We start from the raw sequence: 21,195 nt of genomic DNA on the forward strand, positions 1-21,195 counted from the left end.
GCGAAGTTGTACCAAGTTTCGAAAAGTCCGTTGACCTGCAATCTTACCTGTATACATACCTGCGATATATCTGATATATGACCTGTATATAACAGTTAACTGCGCATGATTTTGTTTCGTTAATTAACTTGTTTCGTTAACTTGTAGTGAGTAAGCCTAAATAAAGTTAGGTGTTTCTGCAGAATCAATTTTCATTTACGTTCAATTAATGCTTTTTTATGTATAAAAATTAATACTAATTATTGTTTTTATAAATATCTACTAACTGTATATAGTTGTCTGAGACAAGTTTAAATATTCAAATTAGATTAAAGAAGTTCATTTGAAGTATACTTCATATGTATATTTGCAATAATTTAGAAGTGTTTTAATATTTATAAATGGAAGTGTTATGTATACTAATGTGTTAGCATGTTAGGTGTTCGTATCTTGAAATGAGACTGAGAAATTTAATGGCCAAATAAACCATTCTATGGTTAATTAGAAGAACATTACTGTATCCCTTTTGTTCAATGAACAAGAATGACATACAAATATATAACATGAAGTTTCGAAATCCTAACATCAATATACTATTACATAAGATATAGACTATGGTTACAGTAGTGCATGTTGTGATGAATGAAACACCTTAAGAAACTATACACATACAGTTAGGACCTAATTGGTCCAATGCATGTATTTTTATCAGAACAATAGTTCGTTAAAACACGAATCAACAATAATCATTCAATAATCTTAAAGAAAACATCTTCAATACACAGAGCTATATAGATACGTAACACAAAGCTACTTGGATAGTTCGAGGAACCGGTGGGAATAGAAACAGTCAATTAACGAGGCAAAATCTCGGACACCTACGTGTCACTGCTATGTGTATATTTTATACAATAATATACACATACGTTGAAGTATTTCCAAGAAACACTAGCGCCGCCTATGGCATATTTACTATTTACAATCGTGGGCAGTGGGCAGGTGCCTACAGTATCCTACTCTTGTCCTGAATCTGTGCCCACCGATGATATGTAATCTCCAGCTGGATAATAAAAAGACATGAATTCTCTGTATAACCGCCGTTACGCGCTTAAAGAAACCGCAAAAGCGTTTGATTTAGCTCTCTCTATTTGCAGCGTGGGTGGCTCGCCTTCTCCGTTCACTCTCCACCACTGGCTTCTACCATACCGATCCCATACTGACGTCACATTCCATAGAAGGGAAATATAAAACCTGTTCGACCGTCTCCCTTTCTTTCTCTACAGTTTCGTATTTCTGATTCACTTTATCTTTCTTCGTATTATCTTGTCCTCTTTTCCTCTTCTGTCTCTTTTCTGTTTACGTTTCCGCCTGCATTTTTCCATCCGCGCCGTCACGAATAACGAGCAAACGTGCGGTTCACTTGAAATTAGGGATCCCCAATGTGTACGCGCATGCGCAGGAACGCAAGTTTTTGTCTCGGCTTAACAGCGGCCTGCCAGCCAGTCGTCTGCCTGTGGAGACCGTGTTGAGGATGATGTTGTTCATTGCGTGCGAGGGTCGACGACGACGACGACGTTTCGTAGTACGGCGGCATTCGTTGACGATGTCTTGTATACGCAACATCGCTAAGCACTTCATGTTCGCGTAACGCGCGTTGAGAAAGCATAAGAGTGACGAAATATATCGCGGTAGATCATCAACATTTCTGGTCAAAATCTACGCGTTTGTTATAACCATGGCTTCAGTAAAGGTAGCTGTAAGAGTTCGACCTTTTAACAAAAGGTGCGTGCAACTAGTGATAATCTGTGTTTGACGTGTATTTTATGTGTTTTCATTGTTATGTGTTTGATATACGAACTGTACGTTCTCTAGTACGGATACATTCTTCGTCATAAATTTTATTCAATGCCTGTTTTTAAGATCCCAGTTTTTACAATTGACCAAGCAGCGAATCAAGGCCTGCTATTTATGATTTAGACGACAAAGTTCTCCCAAAAGATGTTTTTGCAATACAATTCGCTAACGTTCGACCTTCGAACGTAACGCGTTCCATGGGACGATCAATCATATGGTTTCGATCGACCCACGGTGCGACTGACGACTGGGCGACAAGATTCTGCCACCTGCTGTCATTCCCTCTAATGTTATTGTTATCCAAATGTTTTTCCCTATTGACTATCTTTTTTTTCTTTTCGCGTTATATTATTTGTAGCAACATTAATGAAAATATCAAGTGCTCAGTTCTATGGATAAAGATGTGAATCTGTCAACTTTGTATTCCAGGGAGCTGGCGATGAATGCCAAAATGATTGTACAAATGGATGGCAAAAAAACACGGATTTCCAATACTAAGGTATTTCCTAACATTTAAAAGAATTAGTTGTAAAAAATATTAGGTATCTCTTATTAAGGTTAACCTTGTTGCGATCTCCAAATTATTTTCAACTATTCGTGGTTATGTCATTCTTCAAAAATGTCTGAAGTCTGATTCCTAATCTTATACTAAAGTTTTCCTAAAACGACACAAATTCTTTTGCTTATTAAAATAAAGATTGTAGTAAGGTTAACACACCAGACTAGGACTACAAATGACTAAAGTATGAGAATTTGTTTATACTCCAAAAATATAACGTAACTTTGTAGAATTTCTATAAGAAATTGAAAAGTTGGTCATTTTACAAGTCCCAGCATTGTATGTTATATACGTTCTTATGCAGTTTCCATGTATAATCCGCAACAAGCGACTCCTGTTGCAGTTCCCTAAGCCAATCCTTATGCAGTTCGTCCTTAATGATCGCACGGGCAAACTTTCTAAAAAGATTTCTAGACTGTAGAGCGATTTTTTTTGCGTCCCGAACTACCGTTGACCGCCACGCCGTTAAAACGCTTGGAGCTCAAATCGTGTCATAATTTCTGGTCGACCGAACCTCGGCTATTGACCCATTAACGTCACAATGACCGCGACATATATTGTTCGTAGACGTACAGAATTTTTTTTACCATACGGAGACTATTTGTTATTCTAACATTACATCATTGATATCCACGCTTGCCGAGCGAAATCTTTGGCCGAGCTAGTGAGAGCAAGATAGCGAACGGCACGTCATCTGATCGGAGAAAGTGCGAAAATCGTTGCTGGACCAATCCCGGACTACTCGGTTTCCGTCCCACGACACTAATCACAAAACTAACCAATTATATCGCAATTAAGAATTAACAGCTACCAAATCTATCAAAATCACAAATTATAGGTTTTTGGAATTATTGAAAATATGTAATGTGTTTTTTGACAAAATTAATATTAACTTTCATCGGGATGAAAATTTGATTTTTGTTTTTATCAAAATATTATAATTATAATAATTTTTATGTATGCAGTATCATATAATATTTAAAATTAAAGCCTGATATATATTTCTATATAGAGTTAACAGACGTTGCGCGTAAGTGAACTTTTGTTCGTCTCTGTATGACCAATATATAGGTCTTAGAGCTAATTATATCGTCCTCATTAATGCTTTGGGGTAAATTTGGTTTGTGTACGATATTAATAGAAATTTCTATTTTGTTCACTTGTTATGAGTAGGTCGTAAATGTTTGTGCAAATTCATATTAATATGAATACAAATATGAAGCCTACGCAAAGATTTATTTTGTCCATTAACATTTATGTGTATTATGTGCATTTTACACTTTTAAGTTTTCCATAAACGCCTAACTATCCAGCTAGTCATGAATCTTTAGTTTCTGATTCCTTTTTCTCTCTGGAATGATTCAATGTTAAAAATACGAGTTTTATATTCTCGTACAATTCCTTTTATCGCTCTAGGACCACTCCTGTACCTTGTTACAAAAGGAAATAACTTTTACGTAATTTATGACTACCGCTTACCTTTATATCATGTTAATTATCATAAAACAGATTTCCCATTTTATCGCTGATAATGTGACAAGACAGGTTTATGAAAATCTAGTGCATGCAACATTATGGCGATCATGACGCATTTTATGGCACGCATAACGCTGTTGGCTATAGATATATGTATGTTGTTAATTGAAACAAACAGTTAAATAAATAAAACTCTTCTTTACAAGAATAATTTTAAATATGCTAGCGAATCCACGTTTCACGAATTTAAAATATTATATATATCAGCCGATTCATTTTAACAAATAGATTACGAAAATACCATAATTATTTTGTGGAAAATTATTATTATTATTATTTTAGTGAAATATTATGCTAAATACTTACTATATCTTCGTATTGTACTAGATTTTTGAACAATCGCTGACATATCGATTGTATTTTATCCAATAAAAGATCACATTTATTTTCTGTATGATCTTCCCTTAGTTAAAATATAAATAAAGTACATATATTTTATAATGTTACATTTTATAATTTATAATAACATTATAAAATATAATTGTATTATAAAATATAATAACATATGATATCCTCTGTTAGGAATATTTCTAATTTGATTTCCTATTTAAAGTACCGAAACAAAGAATAATGAATTCACAAAGTACAACGAAATCGATGACCTCAACAAGTCGAACGTGATGATTCAAACGCTTTAACGTTTCCTCAAGGACGAACTTCAAATTTCTTACGGCATCGAGCGCGTTGATCACGATCCTAGAACAATAATCACTCCTCACCTTTAGCACTTTTTTGTCTATTGCAGGTTTCATGATGGACAAACATAAAAGAGTTTTATTTTTTAATTGCTTGCTATTCGCTTTGTGTTGCATAATGTACGGAGTGCCCCTTGATAGTATACGATTATAGTTATGTGGCATGCAGTCTTACGAATGCACGTGATATAACAGCTTGCTGTTTGCCAGCCACTTGTGAATGATGCGCTTCTTCGGTATCAATCATCGTACAGGCTTTTGACCCGTGTCAATCTATCCAATATTCCTTTCCTTTAATATGACCAATCAATTATAATCCAATATTAAATTCAATATTAAAGAAATAATTCACACGGGACACGTGAAAATTTGTATCTTCAGAAATTGTTGGGAACTTTGAAAAATTTATTTGACTTATCTTTTTCAATAAAATGACTAAACATTAAGGTTATTGAACCACAGACGAGGTATAGAAACTGTGCCTTGAACTTTATATTTTAATCTTAAAGGGAAGTCTATGATGCATACAGCTCGATCAATAAAAGGACTTTTCGTTTGTCAACGAAGGATCCAATGGATTTGGACCAATAGATCTGAATCGATAGACATTTTTTTAATAAAATGGAATAATTATTGACTTTATTATTTTATTGTTGTTATTTTCAGACGCCAGGAAGTTGTAGGGAAATTGATAGGGAGAAATATAAAGATTTCACGTTTGATCACTCTTATTGGTCATGCGACGCAAATGATGATAATTATGCATCCCAAGAAGAGGTATATATTACTTCGTTTTTTCAAAGCGTATCATCAATCTATCAATTCGAAATTAATAATACGTACGATACAGATTAAATAAATCATTGAATCCAACAATGCATTAGAAATAGAGAAATAGAGAAAATAATTATGTGTGTTCATTTAAATATACGAGCCATTAATTATTATGAACAATATGTTAAGTAATTTTTATTTCATTTGTAACGAGAATTAAATTATTTTTAATTAAATAAGCTCGTTCTCTTTGGAGTTAACTTTGTTCTCAATAAAAAATTATCGCCATCGATTGATTCGCATCGGGCAATATCCCACATTGGGCAATGTTTTGACGGTGAGCCACGATCAGAATTAAAATAGAAGACCGGCATGCGTGCACCGGTATAGCAACCATTGTCGTAAGAGAATAGATTCTAATTAAAGACTTCACATTTTTCAAAATTTTAAGGATCATGTCTAAATAATTACAAATTATTTTGTCACCGCGATAATTGATAAGTCTGACTTGTCTTTTATCGCGTGTGTAATGAATAATGATACATCGTGTAAATAAAAAAAATATTTCGCTTTTATCATTTGTAGAATTAATCAAAACACGCGTATTTGTTTAATACTTATCGACCATCTTGATTCCTCTGGTGACCCGTTAAAACTCTTTTAAGTAAATCACTATCAAAATTCCCCCTATCAATGTGTACAGTTAAGTACACATAAGGCGTGTCTGATGCTATTTTTAAATTCGATAAGAAGATTTTCATTTATCCTAAACGTTGATGCTTGTTAGTTACTATCATATCAGAAACAAACAGCTGATCCTTTTTCTATTTTAGGTCTTTTACGATCTTGGCACGGATGTAATAGAAAGTGCCTTCGAGGGCTATAACGCCTGCGTTTTCGCTTATGGCCAAACAGGGTCTGGAAAGACCTTTACCATGATGGGCACGCCGGTAATATTTTAATCGTTTAGTTTGCCAGCATGATCATTTCACCTTTATCCTTTTATAAAAGATTACTCTTCTTTGATCTTCTACAATATTCCATTTTGCTCAGTAAATTTTATCTTTATGTTTGATATTCGGACATCCTAGATTTAGTGTAATATTTGAGTAATTCTGCAAATTTAGTTTGGTATGTGGATAATTCCCTAATATTAGTTTGATATTTGAATAATTCCGTAAAATTATTATTGAATGTAATTCCCTAATTGTTTTAAGCATTTAGTCCATTTTTCATAAAATTTTATCCATAGAGAAAAAAATCGTAGAGATACAAAAGTTACCATACTTTTAATGAATTTAATACGCTCCGATGCTTCTAGATCGCTCGATCACGTAGTTCACTTATCATCAATGCAGAAACTCATTACCTTATTGCGAAACATTGGTTCGTACTTTCACTGGCCAGTTGATTTCTATGATTTTTCTTCGCCTTGTATTGTATTTCTTTACCTAGAAAAGAATCCTTACCTTTAACATCTAATAATTTTATAATTTTCAATTTCAGGAAGCCCAGGGACTGATACCGCGGATTTGTAAGACGCTGTTTGCCAGAATGGCAGCTGGTAAAGAGAGCGGAGCGTCTTATAGAACTGAGGTATCGTTCTTAGAGATCCACAATGAAAGGGTGAGAGATTTATTGAGACTAGACCAGTCGCAGTCTCATTCTCTCAGAGTACGTGAACACCCTAAAAAAGGGCCTTATGTTCAAGATTTATCAAGCCACCTTGTGTATGATTATTCAGACATTCAGGTAAATGAACCCGTTCTTGCTTCCTGCTCGTTCCGCACTCACAACACACTTGTGGCAGAGGTAGTTTTAAAATAAAGAATTGTTCCCGCGCTTGTAGGAATGCATGGTGAGAGGTAACGCCAACAGAACAACAGCAAGCACAAATATGAATGACGTGAGCAGCAGAAGCCACGCGATTTTTACGATTACGTTCGTGCAGGCTGGACTATCCGAAGGCAATATGCCTTCGGAAACGGTTTCGAAAGTGCATCTTGTCGATTTGGCTGGAAGGTATCGAGACGTGTGTCTTGAGGATAATTTTTGTTTTTTGGACTAACACGCAAGATGTGAGCAGAAAGTTCGTACAAAACATTACTGAGTTTTTAATACTTCTTTTTCTTTTACTTCCTATTGTAATTGAAACTTGATAAACGACTGAAGATTTCATAAAAATTATTTCTATTGGAATAGGAAAAGCCTTGTTTATAGAATGTATAAATGTAATAACGAATTAAAGAATATTTTGTGAAGAGATTTTACCGAATAAAGGAATACCAATATTGAAGTCAAGGTTTCCTTTGAAAACAAAGAGATGTTTACCCGCAAGATAGTTAGTTGAGTTCTATTCCATTATTATACAAATTTATCGTATTTTTATTATTAAATCACATTTTTAAAATGGCAACACTTGGTAATATCTTGAGTAATTCTCTTACAAATCTCTGCATAATGTACTTTAAGTTGAATGAAGTAATCATATACTTTAAACCTTTTGCTCACATTCTTAAAATCATTAAGAAATATAGATATCTAAGATAAATGTAAGGTAGATGTAACAAAAGTTGAGTTCACATTTGTTTACCTACGTTTGTTTAGCGAACGTGCGAATGCAACGGGCGCGACAGGACAACGACTAAAGGAAGGTGCACACATTAATAAATCACTGGTAACACTAGGGTCTGTAATATCGGCTCTTTCGGAAGCTAGTTCGACAGGTGACATGTCTTCGTCTTCTAAGCGTGGTGTCTTCATACCTTATCGAGACAGCGTATTGACATGGTTATTGAAGGACTCGCTTGGAGGTAACTCGAAGACGATTATGATAGCCACTATTAGTCCGGCCGATTGTAATTACGGCGAGACACTTAGTACGCTAAGATATGCCAACAGGGCAAAAAATATTATTAATAAACCCACTATTAACGAAGATGCGAACGTGAAATTGATCAGGGAACTGAGAGCAGAGATAGAAAAATTGAAGTATCATATTGAAGTCTCTTATATGGTAAGTCCTAAAAAAGATATACACTTTCTCCTTTACCAATTAAGAAAAAATTCGTTTAAAAAGTGAAATCCTACCTGTTCATTGCAGAACATTGAAAGGCCACCGCAAGTATTGTTAGCTCAGATTCATGAGAAACAGGAGCAGGAGAAAGTATTGACGGAAGAATGGACGGAAAAGTGGCGAGAAACGCAGCAGATTCTCCAAGAGCAGAAAGCGTTAGGTCTTCGAAAAAGCGGCGTTGGCGTAGTTCTAGATTCAGAGATGCCGCATTTAGTAGGTATCGATGATGACCTTCTTAGCACTGGTGTTACACTTTATCATCTGAAAGAGGGTCGAACGTTAGTGGGAACGGAAGAAGCACCAACCACACAGGTAATCATTTCATTTATTTATCCCAATAAAAATTAAGATTTGTTGAATCTGAATACTAGTTAAACTACGGGAATATATATATATATATATATATATATATATATATATATATATACACATATTTTATGAATTATATAATATGTGCTACTTAATAAATAGGATATCGTATTGACTGGTGCGGATGTCGAGCCAGAACACTGTGTGGTGGAGCTAGACAGTGGGGTTGCAACTCTTCATCCCCTTTCTCCTCACTGCTGGATCAACACCGCTCAAGTAGATAAGCCAACGCGGCTGTCACAAGGCTGTATTATTCTTCTTGGCCGGAACAATATGTTCCGATATAACGATCCAGCTGAAGCGGCGAAACTAAGAAAGGAAGGTGGAACGAGTAACGGTAATTTACAATCCACGGTCGTCAATCTTTCAAGATTGTCTCTCTTGAGTTGGAGTGTCTCGGATTTGCATGCTTCGTCCTCTAGCGATAACCTTTTAAATTCGAGCGAAGATCTCCGAACGCTTGAAGAACTGGAACAACAAAAAGCAGCCCTTATCAAAGAAAAAGAAGACTTCAAGGTTCGTGAATTAACTAATTAACTTTATACGATATTAGTTTTCATGCCAATTAAATCCATTATAGTTTATTACTATAATTAATAATTTAATAATCATAGAATATTATTTCTAGTACTGTAGTTATATTATTATTAATATCCTACACATAAAGATATTTAAATTAGTGCAAATGAAATGTTAAAGGAAAGCTTTGAGCTAAAATAAATAATACAAATTTTTCATTTTAATTTGCATAGAGGGAACAGGAAGAACGAGAAGAAAGATGGGCCGCGAGAAGAGAGGCTCTAGAAGGAGCGCAGCGCGAATTGGAACGCGAATGGGGTGCCCAATGGAAAGAATGGGCTGACGCCATAGCGGCTCTGGAATCTCGGCAACGCGAGTTACGCACGAGACGTCACATCCTGGAGCAAGAGCGACGGGACGAAATGACGCAAGTAAGTGACTCGGATTCGCCGTCTCCAGATCCGAACGTTATCTCGATCATCTATCAATTCTTCCTCGTCCTTATTGCTCTCTGTGTTCTTATTTGCTTGTCTGGCAACATCATCATCAACTCGCACATTTGCCCGTTAAACATGTGACCCCAGAAAATGTGTGTAATAGTATTAGGGACCATGTTCTCGTTAAATCACGTTTATGTTCTTCATCAAGTGTTCACAAGTGTACTTGGATATCAAATGGTGTTCAGGTGTAGAAAGAATGAGCTATATCATCAACATTGACGATGATCACATTTTTTCACTTTAGTTTAACTGTAGATATAGAAATTTATTTAAAAAAAAAAGCTTAAGGTGCTTCAACGCAACGATCGGCGTCTATATTTTCTCCTGAATTGTAATATAATGTAACTAATGTACAATTACATTGTTAACGGGACAATATTTGTCCGATATTATATAATTTAATCGTTTTTTTAATGTATAAAAGAAATGTTTCCTATTCTTTTTGTATAATACTTGTTCGTCTTTACGTAGGTTCTATTACGGGTTTTTAATACGAATCGCGCCTAATATCACGCAGACTATAATCTTAACGCTTATTTTTTTAATGGCGAAAATTAGATAGAGCAGCTTAAATGATGATAAGCTGTCTGAATACGATAAAAGTGCCAGTGTTGACACGATTTTGCCGGACAAATATGGCATTCCGTGGAATGTTATATGTTAAGTATCTTGTAGACGACTGTTACAATGAACAGAGTAAAAGAAAAAAAAGAACTGTTATGTACATATCTGGGCTTGTCTTTTGTAGAAACGTGTGTATATATGGGTTTGTTATGCGAGAAAGAAAAAAGAACTGTTTATTATATACATACATATATATAATATATATATATATATATACGAATACTGTTGATTAATAAATTTTTCTTACAAAAATTGGCCTTCGATCTTCCACGATATGATATTTTGCACGCACACTTCTACTATCTGTATTTTATCTTTCATATATATTCTATTAAGCATTATATGTATACAATCAAGAGAATTAACGCTCCCGATTAACAAACCCAGTGTATCTTGTTAACAATTTTGTTGGGATACGTCCGCACGTACAATTTGTCCAGTGCTGATGTGGGATTTAAAGACCTAACTAACCGAATTTTATAAGGTAATGTATTTATCGCGATTATCTCATCGTTTCTGTTTTCTTCTTCTTTTACCATTAATTCTTTTTCTTTTTCATTTTACATTTAATTGGATCTTTCAATAAATCTAGTATGAACTGACCTCTGCAATAACGTCACGTAGCCCCGTATTATCATTGATGCATAAACAGATGGCATGCTTTTGTTTTTATTTTTATCCATTCTACATCATTCTTCTCTCGTAACTGATAGCAGAGTATCTGTGTACATGGTGACTTGTAAAACGATCATTTTTCGTTATTATCACTTCAAATGTAAGTTTAAAAGTTTATTTTTCTTTTAAACGTACAATTTATATATATATAAATATAAATATATATATATAATAAAAAATGAAATTAATGGGAATTAAATAAAAGGAAAGGAAGAAAAAGAATGGAGCTCGCATCTAAACTATATTTTTTTCAGTTATCTTTTTTGTTAATGCATCGATATCTGTGTGTGTGTGGTACTAGGTAGAAAATTTATGTAGGGAAGTTGCCTCTCTGCGCACGACATTGCAGTCCAAGCATCGTCAGTTTCAAGAGTTCATGAGCAATCACGAGCGCGCTCAAAGATTTCATCAATGGTGGGAGAAGGTAAGAGTCTAGACAGAAAAGAAAAAATCGGTGTAACATGCGGCACATATAGTCTGTATTTTGATGGCACGAACTATTAAAATAAACGAGAGAAAAAATAAATTTAAAAAAATGTAATCGCATGTAACATATATGACCCTGCATCTTGTCTTTATTTATTTTTCTTTTTTTATTATTGCTTTGTTAATTCTCTTTATTCCTTTCTTAATAATACTCTAATAAAGTATTAACATAGAAACGAAGGTTCGCAGTTTTTCAGTTCAGAAAAAAATGTACCATTTCAGACGGACGACGGTGCTGGTAGTGATGGCAGCTTGCCAGAATCCTGGTCGAGCTTGAACGATGATAAATGCGTTGACGCGGTGAGAGAGCTTGTTAATCATCATGTAAGTGATTCTAAAACCATCCTTTCTCAAGTTTAACTATAATCTTAATGACTGGATTAATTCTAGGAACTAGGTCAAGCCATAACTCTTTTTTTAAGCAAGGACTTCATGTTTTTGTGAACTAATCTCTTTAATCTCTTTAATCTATCTCTTTAATTATGATTTAATTTTTTATTTACCTAACCACTAGACTGTGCATATTTATGCAAATTCGTATTTTTATGAACACAGCTAAAAAAATTAAATATATGGAAACATGTTTCATCTACTAAATATGCATTCTATGTATCTTTATATCATTAAATTTTGTATATATGAATTTAATAAGAAAAATATGGTTCATAGAAAAATCAAAAACAAGAATTAGCTAGTTCCTATAATCAAGAGAACATTATAAAAGAATCAAGAAATAAAATCCAACTCTAAAAATCTACCTTCCAGAAGAAAGAATTGGCTGTATTGGAGACTGAGCTACAGAACAAAGTGAAATCCCTCAATGAGCACCAGAGCAAGGTAGACAAGATGGAAGAGGAATTGATGGAGATAGCTAAAAAGCAAAAGCATATGTTTAATCTCGAGGTTAGGATACTGTTTACAACTAAAAGTTAACTTACTTTTCTTATTCTCATTAAATATTAAATATATATGTTTCTAGTTTCAAGAAGAAGGAAACACAGAGAAGAAATTGTTGCTGGCGAAGCGGAGCCAGGAGCAGTTGCAGGAGATCCTGAGAAGAAAACAAAGTCTTTCATTAAACTTGAAGCGTGCGTTGCCTGCTTCACCAGGTGATTGTTCCTTGAGCGGCGACGAAGTTCTTCACAATGGAGATATTGAATCGTTGCAGGGATGCAATAGAAAACTTCAGATAGCTTCTGCCTTGAGTTTACTGCCACAAAATATTCCAAGTTCTATAGATACAGCAGATACTTTTCATACAGCTGCGGCTGATTCGCCTGAACCTAGAATTCTGTTTGAAAATTCGGAAACAAAAGAATCTCAGACATTACCAAGTGATAAACAAAGAGAACCTAACAAGCAACAAAAATCTTCCCCTGAAGTCCACTTAGAGAATGATAGAGCTAAATTGTGTGAAGTAGAAAGCAGAAGTTTATTGAACTTAAATAGAAAGTCTTCGATAGATACGATCATCAAGTCAGAAAAATGCAATGGCAGTGTTAACAGTGAGAAAACAGAATCAAAGTCTCCAACGAATTCTATTGCGGAGGAGGATATTCCTGAAGATTCGCTGGAGTCACCTGTGCAGCAGAACCCAGCGATGAAACGATTGAACCAAAGAATCGCTCGTCAACGAATGATGGTGATGAGGTGCCTAGAGGCCAGCACACCCTCGAAAGAAGATCTGAATAGACAAATTGCGATCTTACAAGATCTTCAAAAGCAGCAAATTGAATTAGAAATATCACTTTTAGAAGACGAACGAAAGAATCTCAAGCAACAATCACAATGTGATGATAGATTGGCAGTTGGTGATACGAATGATCCTGCACAAACAGTAGAAACAATATCGTGCCGTGATGTAGAGTCCACGACTAGTTCAGCCACGTTGCTGGCTGTGGCCACAACGCGATCTCCAATTCTCAGGAACCACAGGCCTAATATCAATGGCGAGGAGAACTTGTCAGAGTCGGTAGTACCTCGAATATCAGCGGGAAGAGGATATTCAACAGTATATTTAACGGTAATTTATAATATGCATGATGCAATATAAATTGGAAGACAACTAAAAATTATCTTCCAATAATGAAAATATGAAGATCATTTGTTATGATATTTGGCCTTTGTTTTAGAGTCAAAATCGAGGTGATCGTTTGAGTAGTCCATATTCCCTGACAATCACGAGGTCTTTGCCATCTTTGATAGCAAACGACGCAGACTACGACAATGTAATTAACATGATCGTTAGTATACCTTCCTACGTAATACGTGGAGCTGGTACGTCCAGTCACTACGAATACGAGGTACGCGTCGTAGCGCAGGACGATAGCTGGACGCTTTTACGTAGATACAGAAGATTTCGAGAATTGTATATTTGTATGAGACAAAAGTATGGTAGCAAGGTAAGTAGAGTTTTTGTATTCCTTTTATTAATTTTCTGTATATTCGAAATTTGTTAACATTAAATAATTATAATTGATAAAATTTTCTCAAAATTTTTTTCTCAAATAACAAATAGTAATATATTTTTATTTTTATTTATTATTGTTTAGTCCGTGCCTTTCGGCTTTGGACGAGCTTTCGGTTTTACATCTTTTTTACCTATATATCTTATATATAGGTAATATATATAATATATAATAGGCTTTTTATATATATACCTCCCCTCTTATCCACTCTATTATATTGCACTCTCTTAATTATTCTGTCTCTAAAAACTATGGCAACTTTTGGGTTTTTGCCTCCTTGCTGTGCTTCCTTATTGTCGTTCCTCCCCGTCTTGTATTGCCCCTCTCTTCTCCATTATTGCTTTTAGTTCTGTTACTCCTTCTGTTAGTCCTGCCTCGGGTCTTCTTCTTTCCTTTTACATAGTCTGCATCTTTTTTCCCCTCTTCTTTCCAATATTCCCTTGCTTTGGTCTCGTTTCCACATCTGAATCTTGCTAATATTTTTCTGCCCTTCCACTGCATCCTTCCTTTTAAGTATTTTAGTAACTCTTCTTTGGCGATTTTTCTATAATGTATGTTATATTTGGATTCCCTTATCCTTTTCCCCCTTTCTTCTGCATCTCTCTTTCTTCTTTCTTCTATAATTTGGTTTACTGTCATCCTTTCTTGCTCTTCTCTTGCTTCCATTTGTGTCCCTCCATTTCTCACCTCTTCTAATCCCTTCTTTCTCTTTCCCCTTCTTTACTAGTTCCTTTTTTGATTCTATGGCTTTCCCTTCATATCTTGCTGCTTTTCTTTAGATAGTAATATGGTATAAGGTATATATAGGTATAGATATATATATAAGGTATATAGTAGTAAGGTGTAATAGTTCTGGGTGATAGTGTTACTGCTGGTGTAGATTGCTAGAAGGTACTGCTGGTGTAGATTGCTAGGAGGTACTGCTGGTGTAGATTGCTGGGAGGTACTGCTGCTTTCTCTGCTCATTTAAGAATCATGGAAAGAAAAATCGGAAAATACGGGCGCCGGGATTTTAAAACCCGAATACCGAACGTTCGTAACCAAGCGCGCTAACCATTGCGCTATCGTCGTTCGACGATAGTTGCTGTCGAGTGCCGCCACAGTAACCCCTTATCAGTGATAACGTTTCTTCTTTGTGTTGTGCATATGGTCGTATGACCTCGGTTGTTTTTCCGTGTGCAGTTGCAAGAATTTGGCATCTGCGGATTTGTCGTTTCGATGCGGAGTAAGGCGTCGGCCGCTTGTTGTCAAACCCGTGCAGATGTTGCGCGAAGTTTTCGTGTGGCGGTGGATCTGTCGGTACGGTGCGGGCGTTTTAGCGTACGGTCGTGTAGGCCTCCGTTCTTTTTTAATATGATGTGCAGAGATGATATGCCCATGGATTTTGCGTTGGCTGCATCACTCCTGACTCAGTCATCGTCTCGTATCTTGTCACCTGCTTGTGTCGATCAGAGATGAAGCGTCGAGGTTCGCTGAGGACGGAAGGGCCGTTTCGTGTTCGTTGTAGCGGTAGATCCAGTTTCCACAGTCTTAGATTTACAGTGATGAAGTCTCGGTAGCGCTATCATGGTCACCTCTTTTCGCTATCGATCACGTCGGGATCACCAATTTGAGGTATGATAGTTGTGGGTGATAGTGTTACTGCTGGTATAGATTGCGCTGGGAGGTACCGCTGCTTTTTCTTCTCATTTAAGAATCGTAAAAAGAAAAGTCGGACTACGGGCGCCGGGCTTGAAAACCCGGGTCCCGAACGTTCGTAAGTAAAGGCGCTAATCATTGCGCTGCCGTCGTCCTGTGATAGTTGCTTTTGAATGCCGCCACAAATATAATACCTATGGTTATCGAAACTATTACAATTGAGGTATGATAGTAGCGTGACAGGTGGTGCTGCTGTATAGACAGAGATGGGTAGGTCCCGTATAGGATTTTGTGTCTTCCGTTCGGGTTGCCTCCTTCTCAGTTAATAATCTTGAAAGAAAAATAGGACTACGGGTACCGGGATTTGAACCGGGGTCTCGACTGTTCCTAACCAACGGCACTAACCACTGCTCTATCATTGTCCGGTCATAGTTTGCTGTCCAATGCCGCTACACAATTAATTTTAATATCCAAAAATCTTATTTCTCACGAATTTAATTATAGTCCTTTTATGTTATTATAATATGTATCATAGCCGTTTGCAAAAGATTAAAAATATTAGAAATATGGGAAGAAGAAACTTTTATCAATTTTTTGATAGTTTTATATACTTCAATCATATACAGGTAGCGGCAATACGCTTCCCACCTCGACAAGTTTTTCCAAGGTATGAAGTTGTGGCACGGCAACGTAGAAAACGACTAGAGGAATATTTACGACGGTTGATTCAAGTCTGCTCAGAATTGCCGCACTGTGAACCTCTCTACAAGTACAACGGCAACTTAAGTAACATAGATAAGCAATCGTTGCTGGAATTTAGTTCGTTCTTCAGACGTGGAACGTTCGAAAGCAGCAAATACGGAACAAGTTAAATAATTAAAGAAAAAAGACCATACACGATTCTTTGAAAATAGAAGAATGAACAAATTCGAGTGGACGCATAATAGATATTTATAATTTGTTATGTATTTTTTATATCGATGAACTGGAGAAAAGCTAAAGTGGGAAAAATATTAGCAAAGTATAGTTACCACTTTTTGCAATGATTATTATGTATTTGCCAAAATACGTTTCCAAAAGTTTATTGTTTATAAGACTGATATATATATATATCGCATATTTAATATTTGTTTTGTTCTTAGCATTAGTAAAAGATATTGTGAAATTTCTATTTAATGGGAAACAAAGATCTGATGTGTCTCGAAGCTATACTCGATACGAAATTTTAGCTATTCTCGACAAGAAAATCATACATTAGACTTAACGTTTATGAAATTACACGATTTTATTACTTGTTACGGGTTACGAATATTTTCCTAATGTTTTTCTCCCGTTAAAATTTTTGCAATTTTCCAAGTGTACCTTTCTTGTTTCTCAAACGACATTGTTGATTTCATTGAATCTGAAATCGCGTCTATCACTAGTAAAATGTATAGCTAGAACCAGTATTGTTACAAGATACGCACGATATAAAGAATAATTTGTTGTGCGCACAACCACGGTGACCATAATCGGGCGTTTATACTCGTGATAATAATTAGATTTCATAAATGACCGCGTTTATTTTTTCGTCGTACAGCGTCTTTTACACATCGTCAGGACTGAAAATTGACTGGACTTTAAAAGAAGCAAAAAAAGAAAAAGAAAAAAAAAGAAAAAATATCGAACTTCCTCTTAACACGTAGTTATAAACTTATTAAATTATAATTTTACGAAGTGCAAATGATATCATATCGCTGTTGAAGTTCTTCCGGTTTCGGGAATTTATATATAATATATATTGTATATGTATACACTGCGTTTCGCGGCAAAGTTTGTAAAGAAAAAAGAAAAAGGAACAGCGATGTTAAAGTTGACTTGAAATCGTTACGCAATGCTTATGGCAATGAGAGAATTGTTAGTAAATGCTAACTTTGATATTATCGATTATTCTCGGCAAAATGTTTATCCGCTATATTTATAGAACTGCTTCTCGATAAAAGGAAAGAAAGAAAATATATATGCTTTTCAAGCCCAAGAATTCTCTATTATTATGATAATAAAAAAAAAAATCGCATCTCTCCATTACATGGCCAGATCATTTTGCCTTGAATTCTCTAATAAGTAAAAAGAATGTTATGAAGCTTATACTTAAACCCATGTTGTTTAGTATCGAATGAAACTTATAGCAATACGTATTGTCATTGAAGTGGATAATCAAGTTCGTGACTGATAAGCGATACGTATTCCATGGCTGTGTATAAACGGACTTCAAACCCCGAGGAATTGTCCTAGACGGCTAGTGGTACTAGTAATTTGTAGCCGCGAGGTCTGTACATTTTAGCAAATTATTTAGACAAACATTATACCTCATGTTTCATACAGTTTCCGAGGAAAAGCATGGAGAAAAAAAAAACCATCATCAACCGCTTTTTTATACTCGATCTATGCGATCTATGTTCTCTAAATGTAAAGACACACAATAAATTTGTCATAGCTCGATTATTTCTAATTAATAACCTTATAACCTATAAAATAGAAAAATAATCTACAAATTGTAATAAAAAACATGAAAAACCGTTATTAAGGGCTTTAAATGTGTTTTACACTTAACGTGCAATGGATGTCAGATAAATACAATCATTATTTATTATTTTTGTTACTCGTTTTACAAATGTAAATTTATATCTTGAGCATTTTTTTGAGACACTAGATTTCTATCCGATGTGATTGTTCAACGAATACTTATTATTAAAAAATACTGGTTCATCCAGTTTCCTATAATGTACATTTTCATCTTGATTTGTACCATGTCATAAGACGATTAATATATCCGTGGTATAAGTTTGTAAATGACAAATTACGAACGACGAATTTAAACGAAATACAAAAGCTAAACGATCAATATATGAATAGGCACTATCCTTTTGTAATAAATTATGAATATTATGCTTATCATACCTACAGTTAAATGAACACTTGCTCGCTCGCTAAATTATCCGCAAACGGCGCAACAATTACCCTTGTGGCGAAATAAAATGTTAAACCAAACGTAACAGAGATTGGTAATGCGGGCAATGCCTTCTTGAATATAGCCAGTAACAATAGCGTCAAGCAAAGCCCCTGGAAATAAAAATGTTCGCAATAAAACTTTTACTATTTTAATATAAAATATAAATTACAAAACACGTACAATAAGAATAGCAACGAAACAAGCCAACGTGGTATTCCAATCGCCATAACTGGAAGCTTTCCCAACTAAAACACTGTAGAATATAAAATCACCAAGACCTAATTTCACACCTCGTTCTTCTTCGGTAATTGCAATTTGCTGCCCTTGTGATTCACGCGCAACGCGATTATCTTGTTGCCTTGATCTTTCTGTTAGGGATAAAGTGTTTTCACGTACTTCTTGCGCTCGCCTCGCTCCTCGATCATCTGATAATAAAATATTACATCAAGTTACAATAACTGAATAGGTAGTACATTAGTAGTTTATTTGCTACCATGTGTATCTATCCATTCAGGAGTAAACCCACTCTCTTCTGCATCTCCCGATGCAGGACTGTTTTGATGATCTGCTTGATCACGCATTGTATATGTCGTGCTGTCACCAGTAGCATTGTCGCTAGTAGTCATCGTTGCGGTTTGTACATAACCAGCGTAAGTCATTGTGGCTGTGTACATAATTGTAGAAGAATAAATCAATGCAGGAAAAATAGACTCATTTCGCTCTTGTGCGGTCTCAACAAGTATTCTTAGAGGTCCTTTTGGTGTTAACACGGCAATTAAATCTGGATGGAAAAATATAAAAACTTACATGTATTTCATCTGCAACGCGTTTGTACTTTTTAATAATAAATCTATTTTACCCCAAATGCTGATAACACCTAGTACAACCCATGCTGTCCATTCTGGCAAATATTTGATAAAAACAAGCGCCATTAAAGCAGAAATAAAAATAAGATATGCTTGTTGTAATTGCAAGGGACCTTGCCAATGTATACATATCATTCCAACTACTCCAAAATTCCACAAAACTAAGCCTAATGTAAACAAATCCATTGGAATGTTGTATGCTTTTAATACTTGCCTACAAAAGATATTTTTTTAAAATGTTAAGACCACAAAAAGTAATTAGTAAAATGACAATACTCACTCGCAATATAACATGGAAAACATAGATAACAACAATAAGGAACTTATTATCAACCATCCATGGATTACTTTGTAAAATTTGTATTTGTATAGGACAATAAGTATCACAGTCATAAATACAATGACACTCATGAGTATCAAGGAGTTAGCAACTGCTTGCCAAGCCTTGGTACTTGTGTCAGCACTGTCTTCATGAAACGGAGTGTATACTCTGAAAACAATAATACAATCATAAAACACAACTATCATCTTATACAAACAATATACAAAAGACTTCAAAGTATACTTACAAATACATTCCTTTAGTTGTATAGAAGTTTATAGAACTAATTGTGGCAACTACAACTAACATACAAAGGGATACAGGCACAAATAATTTAATGACATGTGCTGCTCCATACTTTAATTCCTCTTCCTCTTCATCTCTATAATTTCTAGATCTACCCTGGCCACTATTGCCTGATGTACCTCTCCTACCTGAACTTGCATTATTCGATATACCTGGTGTCTGAACATGGACTTCAGGAACACCATTTTCAACCTATAATTCATACATATTATACAATATATATTTTTTGAGTTCTTTTAAGTTATCTATGTAGATAACTCAACCTGTATAAGTACCACATAATAAAATAAAATACCTCTTCGTTACTAATGCGAGAACGCCTTTTTCGACCAGTGACCAAGCCCAAATCGTCCGTGCGAGATTCCGCGACGTGACCGTCCATTAGGCTTGTATATTCGTCCGCCGAGTCGTAAATATCACTCTCAGACATTCATCAACGCTTATAGTTATGGACAAATTGACATAAGTACCTTTGACAGCGTCACATACGCTCTTTTTTTATACTTCCGCACTTAGTTTAAGTCTCGTCACACAATAGCGATTACGACTACATTCGAAAAATTTCGCCGATATAAAAATACTTAACTAATATTTATGCATCTCGAGAATTATTCATAGGACTTTATTATCGGAAAGCACAAAGATAATTTTTGATTACTTGAAAATGAATGACTTCAATAATTTTTCACTTTATAAATAAATCCTACACCTGATGGCAGCCATTTTACGAAATGATTCACTAATTGCCCTCTATTGTCAGGCATTTGGAACTAAAAAGAGCGTAGTTACAAAATTTAAATTCTTTCTTAATTTCAAGCTTGATATCATTAAAAATTAAATTGTCAAATTTTTGATAATTACTTACAAAACCATTCACCTAAATAAATGTTGAGATATATTTTTAAGATTAAAATCGTCAGTAATTTTGTGTATATATATTATATATATAACCTACAA

The 21,195-nt window shown here is 35.0% G+C and overlaps 2 protein-coding genes across 7 annotated transcripts; one reads left to right on the forward strand and one right to left on the reverse strand.

Annotated features, from left to right (window-relative positions):
- Positions 1-1,470: 1,470 nt before the first annotated feature.
- Positions 1,471-18,233, forward strand: LOC126922182 (kinesin-like protein Klp98A). 2 transcript variants are annotated; one of them, XM_050734522.1, is made up of 16 exons: positions 1,471-1,761; positions 2,263-2,332; positions 5,290-5,400; positions 6,231-6,347; positions 6,904-7,149; positions 7,247-7,419; positions 8,005-8,413; positions 8,501-8,785; positions 8,945-9,358; positions 9,595-9,792; positions 11,462-11,584; positions 11,869-11,970; positions 12,412-12,549; positions 12,626-13,669; positions 13,779-14,048; positions 16,379-18,233. In XM_050734522.1, exons 1-16 carry the CDS (start codon positions 1,715-1,717, stop codon positions 16,622-16,624), a joined length of 3,993 nt encoding a protein of 1,330 aa, XP_050590479.1. In that variant the 5' UTR covers positions 1,471-1,714; the 3' UTR covers positions 16,625-18,233. The 2 variants fall into 2 exon arrangements, with proteins under 2 accessions (XP_050590479.1, XP_050590480.1); XM_050734523.1 differs by lacking the exon at positions 11,462-11,584.
- Positions 8,779-20,985, reverse strand: LOC126922185 (presenilin-1). Of its 5 annotated transcripts, none has more exons than XM_050734528.1 (8): positions 20,534-20,985; positions 20,180-20,430; positions 19,891-20,100; positions 19,604-19,824; positions 19,238-19,525; positions 18,925-19,169; positions 18,693-18,854; positions 8,779-9,310 (listed from the first exon to the last, which is right to left on the reverse strand). In XM_050734528.1, the coding sequence occupies exons 1-7, from the start codon at positions 20,666-20,668 to the stop codon at positions 18,699-18,701; spliced, it is 1,506 nt and encodes a 501-aa protein (XP_050590485.1). In that variant the 5' UTR covers positions 20,669-20,985; the 3' UTR covers positions 8,779-9,310; positions 18,693-18,698. The 5 variants fall into 5 exon arrangements, with proteins under 5 accessions (XP_050590485.1, XP_050590487.1, XP_050590489.1 ...); XM_050734530.1 differs by having other exon boundaries at positions 18,697-18,854; positions 20,534-20,984; XM_050734532.1 differs by lacking the exon at positions 8,779-9,310 and adding an exon at positions 11,389-11,592 and having other exon boundaries at positions 18,697-18,854.
- Between the last annotated feature and the right edge of the window lie 210 nt (positions 20,986-21,195).

Source organism: Bombus affinis, chromosome 11 (assembly GCF_024516045.1).
Source record: "Bombus affinis isolate iyBomAffi1 chromosome 11, iyBomAffi1.2, whole genome shotgun sequence".
NCBI lineage: Eukaryota > Metazoa > Arthropoda > Insecta > Hymenoptera > Apidae > Bombus > Bombus affinis.

Excerpts from the sequence above, each read along its gene's own strand:
- LOC126922182 (XM_050734522.1), top strand. The coding sequence starts at position 1,715 with ATGGCTTCAGTAAAGGTAGCTGTAAGAGTTCGACCTTTTAACAAAAG. Across the intron at positions 11,971-12,411 it reads GAGAGCTTGTTAATCATCAT|AAGAAAGAATTGGCTGTATT; the intron begins GTAAGTGATTCT and ends TCTACCTTCCAG. Across the intron at positions 13,670-13,778 it reads ATTCAACAGTATATTTAACG|AGTCAAAATCGAGGTGATCG; the intron begins GTAATTTATAAT and ends CCTTTGTTTTAG.
- LOC126922185 (XM_050734528.1), bottom strand. The coding sequence starts at position 20,668 with ATGTCTGAGAGTGATATTTACGACTCGGCGGACGAATATACAAGCCTA. Across the intron at positions 19,526-19,603 it reads AGGTGTTATCAGCATTTGGG|ATTTAATTGCCGTGTTAACA; the intron begins GTAAAATAGATT and ends TTTTCCATCCAG. Across the intron at positions 18,855-18,924 it reads GTTTCGTTGCTATTCTTATT|GGGCTTTGCTTGACGCTATT; the intron begins GTACGTGTTTTG and ends TTTTATTTCCAG.